This window comes from Carya illinoinensis, chromosome 2 (genome assembly GCF_018687715.1).
Source record: "Carya illinoinensis cultivar Pawnee chromosome 2, C.illinoinensisPawnee_v1, whole genome shotgun sequence".
NCBI lineage: Eukaryota > Viridiplantae > Streptophyta > Magnoliopsida > Fagales > Juglandaceae > Carya > Carya illinoinensis.
In genome coordinates this window covers 26515125-26522500 of record NC_056753.1, presented here as the reverse complement: position 1 = coordinate 26522500, position 7376 = coordinate 26515125, and the positions used below count along the sequence as shown (strand labels likewise).

The window sequence follows — 7376 nt, the reverse complement described above, 5'->3', positions numbered from 1 at the left end:
TGTGCTACACCACTTCCGCTGCAGCATTTCCTTTGCTGAGATGGAGCTTCACTGTTTTGGGGACAACAAACTTTACTAGTTTCTGCTATGTCTTCAAAATTGTCATACTTGCAATTGATTTCTGTAGAGTTACAGCAACCTTCACCAGCTGATGCAACATTATTGCATGGCTCCAATTGTCTAGGCAATAGGCAAGTACGCAAATCATTGTCCGATTCAACTCCATCAGAATGACCATAATTTTTCATGTTATTTGGGCCTTTATCACCACATCCACCACTGCACTGCTTTACTGTTTGGAATTTGTTGTTGCCTCCTTCTCTGCCAACCAAGTTTGTTTTTTGGTGTTTCCCAAGTAGGTTAAAACCAAGAAGTCCAGAGTCTAAAGGACTGCCTACACTTGAAGACTCCACATAATGAAGGAATTTCTTACAGCATCTGCATATGTCATTCCATTTCTTTGCCTCAGGGATATGATAACCTCCATCATAGGCACCTTTCCCACCAACAGCAGTTGTGTTTTTATCTTTCTGAGACGAGGTCATGGTGAAAGTGCCATAGCTGGATCTTGCAGAATCTTCATGAGATTTTGATGTCTCTTTCAACAGTAGCATGCTGTTCAAAATTACGATCAAGCATGTCCCAACATCAGTGAGAACTGCTGCCCAAATCAACGGATAACCTGCAAAGGCCAAAGCTAGGATAGCAACTTTAGTACTGATGGATATAATGACATTCTCAATGAGTTTCCTAAGCATTCTTCTTGCAAGTTGAATGGCTTTTGGTATCTTTCGGATGTCATTTGACATGAGAATTACATCCCCGGTCTCCATTGCGAGTGCTGAACCAGAAATTCCCATTGAGATGCCTATATCGGCTGTAGCTAATGCAGGAGCATCATTCATGCCATCCCCAATCATGACTGTTGGACCTTCCTTCTTATAGCCCTCAATTATCCGTGCCTTGTCTGCAGGTAGAAGCTCTGAGTGGATAACATCGAGAGCATGTTTGAGCTGCATAGAAAGTTTATACATTGTATGAATAAAGTCTTTAAAATCATTCGGAAACTCATGCTACGAAAAAATTGGCAAGATAAAATAAAGCAACAAACTTGGCTACATGGAAAGTTGTTGAGCGCAGAATGTTTATGAGTTTTGAATTTAGGTGAGGTTGAACGGATTGAGAACTGACCGAATTCAAAAATGATTTCAGAAGCCTTAAATATTAACCATTGACAGGCCAGGCTGAAGGCTATTTGGTATCAAGTGGGTAACCCGAATTTTATGTAATTTCAAACCCATCAATATTCCATTTGTGAAGAAACATATCAAGAAGAACAATAACACCTAATATTTAGATTTCATTGATTGGTAACGTATTTCCAACCTGATCTTGTGCAAGCATGGCTGCAGTATGACTGTCACCCGTAAGCATGACCGATTTAATCCCCAATGTTTTCATCTCTTCAATTGCCTCCATGGCCCCAGATCGACAACTATCGGAGAGGCTGAATATTCCAACTAGAGTTGTTCCAGAGTATATATAACCATTTGGATTTCCTTTCATGTTATGAGATTCTACTGTAATGCAGAACAAGGATAAAATCATCAGTAAGGACTGGAATTGCAGGAAATAAGTTTTGAACAAAGCAAGACAATTCATTCACCTGTTCCGTGCCCAGATCTTAAACCAATTCTCCTATTTCCAATATAGATATAATGCCGGTCAATTTTCCCAAACACTCCTTCACCAGGAAAGTTTTGAAAGTCTTCCACATTCTCAGGGTTTGGTTCAATGGAGTGTAATCGTGCATAGTCAACAAGTGCAGCTGCCATTGGGTGACTTGATTTACTCTCAATGCTTGAAACCCTGTGCAATTTTCATAACTGTTTTTAGTTTTTCTTAATCAAAATCCACATATTGTTGTCTTTTTTTTTTTTTTTTGGCTTGTGTGTTCATGTATAAAAAAGTCACCAAAGAATAAAATTGAAATGAACAAGTTTTTACCAGTGGAGCAATGTGCTCAAGCTAACATCGTCATTAATAGCCTGAATATCGGTCACTACAAACTCTCCCCTTGTTATTGTCCCAGTTTTGTCAAAAGCTGCAATCTTAACCCTTGCAAGAATTTCAAGATAATCTCCACCTTTGACTAGAAGTCCATTTGTTGCAGCCTTTGAAAGTGCACAAAAAATTGCAACAGGTGTAGAGAGGATAAGTGCACATGGACATGTACTTACAAGCACTACTATTGCGAGATGAAACCAGTGATTTTCGTTAGGAAGTCTGAGTGCAGCCGGAATCACAGCAAGAGCACCTGATATTAGTATAACTACTGCAAAATTGCATAGGAAAATGTGTGAAAAAGAAATATTAGTGAACTATAGCATGTAAATAAAAAAAACTATTGCATGTACATAAACTTTTTTCTCTGTACTTATTTCTCTGTGCGTAAAGCATCAAACTACAAAGGAAAATATCTTGAGGATCTGTTATCATGAGCTTTTGAGGTTGTGTAGCTTCATACAACGTTCAAACTTCTTAACAATTGACTAGCGAAAAAATCTACAGCTTCTGATTTACTTCCCAAGAAGCAGGCAGCACCTAATTTCACGAAGATGAATGACTACTCTGTTTAATTAAGTATGAGGTCTATATGTTGTTTAATTCATGAAAATATTTTTTTGTATTTTTAGAAAAATTATCTTTGTTTTCCCAAGTAAATGAAATTATATTAGACAATGATACACCGATGTTCTTCAACTTTTCCTGGGCATCTGCATCCCACCAAAGAAATCATTCAAGTCTCAATTCAAAAGGGAGTGATGGCATTTTGCATGGATGACAGTGACTAACCAGGAATATAGAACTTTGCACAATCGTCTATAAATCTCTGAGTTTTAGACTTCTTGCTGTGGGCCTCTTCCACTAGCTTTGCCATTCTTGCCACAACAGAGTCTTTTGCTAAAGCTGTAGTTTTTAAACTAATATAACCTGAAAGAGAAAAAAAAGAAAAGAAAACAAGTTCCAAGCTATAAGCAGAAACCATTCCAATTTGTTCTTTTAACTAAAATATGAATAATGAAAGGTAGGATGATCGACCATTTATGTTGATAGTGCCAGCAAAAACAGGTGAATACAATTCTTTGGTGACAGGAAATGATTCTCCAGTCAGCATCTTTTCATCAACTTCACATTTCCCCTCCACAACAACTCCATCAAGGGGAATAACATTGCCAGCTTTGACTGCAAGGACTGTGTCCAACTCAACAGCATTGACATCAACATCTTCTCCAGTTTCAGCTATTGTGGCTTTTTGAGGAGCCATGCTCATTAAAGATGACATTGTAGCCATAGCCTATGCGGTGCATTGTTGAAATTAAGGACATAAACTTGTCAAACCAATGCAGAAATTGAGCGGACATAAACTTGTCAAACCAATGCAGAAATTGAGCGTAGTATGAATTTAGAACAATCAACAACATTCATAAACAGGAAGTCCCAGAGGGATTGTTATCAGGGTATTATAGGAACTTAAGCTCCAGAGCTCATTTATATTATCAGTGTGATATAGGAACTAGGGGCCTAGAAGTCTTTAAGCGATAAATAGATGCCTTGTTCAAAGTTTTAGCTTTTTCCTTAGCGGATTTTTTTCCTCTTTGTTATGATAACTCTTCTTTTTGTCCTTAAATGGGAATATAGTACCCAAAGCTTTAAATCTATATTATACCCAAAATTTTTCAGTTGCAGCATTACTTCAAACTTTTTTGATGGTATACTAAAGCCAAAATCATTTATGCTGCTAAACCTTTGGGTCAAATGGTTGAATTCCAATAATATTAGGATTCAATTCACAATAAGGAATTAAATTTAGAATATAGTTGGCACTCTAATGTAGAAAGATCTAATAAAGCAGTTAAGACTTGAAGTGCTACGAGTGTCCGTGATATCACAAAGCAAATGCAGCAAATACGATATCTATGGCTTCCATGTCAGGAGTTTATTCTGCTATCAATACGTAGACACAGTTTGAGGCTTGCTCGAAAACGTTGATTGGCATCAATTGGTCTTTTAATACCAGGCGGTGATGTGGTTTTATGCTCAAGTGACCGCCAGAAACACACAACAAAAGCAAGGAAGTGAGATGGGGGATTTACAGGTGATCCAACAAAGACAATATTTTCTTCTTCTTTGCTGAAAGCTGATCGTGTTCGTGTGTTAAGATGCTGTTACTATGGCACTCATGTCCGTAACTGCATGATGGATGGGCAAAAAGAACTTTTCAGATATGTACTTTTGGTATGTGCTTCTCAAGGTAGCTTGATTAGTTAACCTTTATTATACGTGAAACAAAGAACAGAGATAGGTCCTTTAATTAGCAGGTCAAGTTAATTAACTGTGTGTACGTAAGTGAAAAGAGAGGAAGAATTGGTAGCAGACCTTGTAACTTGCTCTTGACTCCAGCCACTGAGCAATGGAGTACAGAAAGACAACAGTACCAGCTTCCCAATAATCTTGTAGAGCAAGCGTCCCCACCACTAGAAAGCATCAAACATGTAATGTAAGACATGTTACTATGTAGTTCTTTCTTACAATCTCTTTTTATTTGCTTCTTTCTTTCTTTGTTCTTGACTTTTCCCAGTCTGTTGCACAGAATGCAGCATTAATTATGATACTTAAAGCCAAATTATCTTAAGCTAAGGCTGCAAATTGCAGCACTCATAATGATACCTATTCTACCTTAAAATATAACATTTCTAAATTCTAGGCCACCGAATGGCAGCTTGTTTAAAGTTCATCTAAAGATTCATCTTTCAGAATATGATGAAGAATTGACATATTGGTTTAGGTAAACATTCACTTCTCTCTCTCTCTCTCTCTCTCTCTCTCTCTCTCTCTCTCTCTCTCTCTCTCTCTCTCTCTCTCTCTCTCTCTCTCTCTCTCTCTCTCTCCTGTTTTATTATATTTCAATGATTGGATTATACATAGTTATACTAAAAGGCATAAGAAAATCAATCAGTTTTAAACCATTACCTGCTATGAGAACAAGAATGTTGATATTGAGAGTAAGGTTTTGGATGGACGCTATGCTTCTCAATACCAGTGTGGGGAGGCCAACAATAACCGCAGCAAGAGCCAACCATCCCAATGGATGATAAATATACTTCAAAAAGGACAGTGCAAGTAATAAGCCACAAACCATTGTAGATGGGGCTGGCCATCTGTTCTGGACGTTGCTCTCTTTCTGTGGTCTAACAGTAGCTTCCAGCCTTGCTTTATTCAGTGCGTCAACTGACATTATACGTATAAATAAAAATAAAAAACCTACACATATTAGGTACACACATACTGTCATAGCTGTCAGCCTATGTCACACAGCTGCCTCAGTGGTGTGTGGTGGCACCTTGCACATATGCTAACCATAAGACTTGTATGTATGCATGAGAAAGGCATGCAATGCACTGGATGTGTGCCTTGAGTTGGAGCTCAAAATCACTCAGCAAGTGGTGCTACCTAGTGTGGATTGATCACTGGTTCTGGCTTGAAGGGCTGACTCGAGTGAAACTTTGGTAGGCTGTGCAGCATGGATTTGGCTGACTGTGCATGGATTTTTGCATGTTTGGCTGCTACCTGATGATGTTGGTGGTGATGATGCTGTTGGGAGGAGCAAGGAGAACTGGGGAGGTGGCAATGGCTCAGGCTAAGCTCTCCTCTCATATGTGCGGTCCAAGGGCTGGAATGAACAGTGATGGGGCTTCTCAAAAGAAACTAGACACCAAGGGCATTGAATAGAAAGCCTTGCTGGCTGGCTGGATCGACTAGCAGGCAGAAGAAGAGTGGATAAGTGGCCTGCTTGCCTTGCCATATAACTCAAGGCAATGATCAAGGGCTGCAAGGTGCTGAGATGTTAGGCTAATAACTCAATGATATGAGGCTGTGATTTTGAAGGCAGAAGCCCTCTGCATGTGCTGGGCTGATGGCTTGTTGCAATGATACTGAAAGCTGTTAACTTGCAGCGAATAATTGGCCAAAGTAGCAAGCACGCATGCCAGTCCTTTGAGCCTCTAAGTTTGTATAAATAGGCTAGCATGGTAACAGCTAGAGCATCAGTGAGGGTTCATGGAATTAGAGAGAATTCTGGGAAAGCAAAGCGAAGAGAGAGTACAGTGCGTACTCTTTGTTGAGCTATGGTGTATCTTTTTGAACCAAGAAACAAATTATCATCTGTACTATAAATTTAAACTTTTTAAGTTCTTATCATCCAGAGAAGTTATATTAGCTAATCCACAGCAAAACTAACATGCTTGGGCTTTCCTTTCAAAAAAAAAAAAACATGCTTAGGCTGTGTTTTCGCCTTATCATTTTACATCATAGACATGCCGGTGTACAATGGGAACACCAACGTCAAGGTAGCAACACTTGGTGCTTGTTTTTCTTTTTGGTCAATCAAACTATGGTAGCAATGACGTTAGACTAACAGGGTCATCGTGCGTAATGATGTCTTCCCTGACTTCATGTAAATAGGTTAAATACGTTTGGACTAGAACATCGAATCATGTTTTATGTTATCGATTTACAGGGAAAAGGTTAGTGCACGTACCGATTTGAATGTCAGATATGAAAACACTGTCATGGACAACAATTATCGTTTTTGTCGGTAGGATCACTGAAATTTCTTTGACCCCATTGAGCGATTTCAGAATCCTCTCAATCAATGTTACCTCTGATGCACAGCAAAGACCCAACACCTCAAAGTAGCTTTTCTTCAAGTTTTCAGCCATATTTCTACCAGTTACTTCCAGAGAAAGAAGAAGACGAGGATGAGAATATATTATTCTGGTACTGAACTAACAAACTGAACCAAAAACATAAAAGGAAAAAGAAGAACAGAGACAGAGAGGTTGAAAAATAAGTATTCGACGAAAGAGATCTCAAACGTGCGGAAGGGGAAAGAACAGAGCAAAAAGAAGAACCTTTTGAAGCGGAAGAAGGACGAATTGAGGGAGTTTGACTTGGTGCCTCTGCGTTAAGTTTGGAGACGCAAGGTTCATTGGTTTTTGGTGATGCGTTTAAAATCTTTGTCTAATACACGACAGAAGGACTACCATTTTCAATTCTCCTTTTTATAGTATCAAATGTCATGTTTGTCTCCATCAATCACGGAATACGCTTTATATATATTGTAATCTTATATTTCTGAATATAAGACATTATAAACATTACATATCGTGTCGGTAACGATAGTCACGACTCACAATTCTTTCACCAGCAATTTATTATTTGTAGTATATTTGTTTTTTTTAAGTATTTTTTTAATATATTTAATTATTAAAAAAATTTTAAAAATATATAATTTTACTAATAGTCACTTTTTT

At 38.2% G+C, this 7376-nt stretch overlaps 1 protein-coding gene across 5 annotated transcripts in view; it reads right to left on the bottom strand.

The window, feature by feature from the left end:
- The window catches only part of LOC122300574 (putative inactive cadmium/zinc-transporting ATPase HMA3), a 7541-nt gene extending 407 nt beyond the window's left edge, over positions 1 to 7134 (bottom strand). Inside the window, exons 1-10 of one of the 5 annotated variants that reach the window (XM_043111329.1) lie at positions 6975 to 7134; positions 6602 to 6796; positions 5035 to 5292; positions 4441 to 4538; positions 3103 to 3358; positions 2857 to 2994; positions 2008 to 2335; positions 1667 to 1869; positions 1387 to 1580; positions 1 to 1013 (exon numbers count right to left, since the gene is read on the bottom strand). The exon at positions 1 to 1013 is cut by the window's left edge and continues 407 nt beyond it. In XM_043111329.1, the coding sequence (XP_042967263.1) occupies positions 1 to 1013; positions 1387 to 1580; positions 1667 to 1869; positions 2008 to 2335; positions 2857 to 2994; positions 3103 to 3358; positions 4441 to 4538; positions 5035 to 5292; positions 6602 to 6782 (2669 nt within the window). In that variant the 5' untranslated portion in view covers positions 6783 to 6796; positions 6975 to 7134. Of the gene's footprint in view, positions 1014 to 1386; positions 1581 to 1666; positions 1870 to 2007; positions 2336 to 2856; positions 2995 to 3102; positions 3359 to 4440; positions 4644 to 5034; positions 5293 to 6601; positions 6857 to 6974 lie in introns of those variants that run through there. The other 4 variants (XM_043111332.1, XM_043111331.1, XM_043111330.1 and 1 more) reach the window with 4 other exon arrangements.
- Between the last annotated feature and the right edge of the window lie 242 nt (positions 7135 to 7376).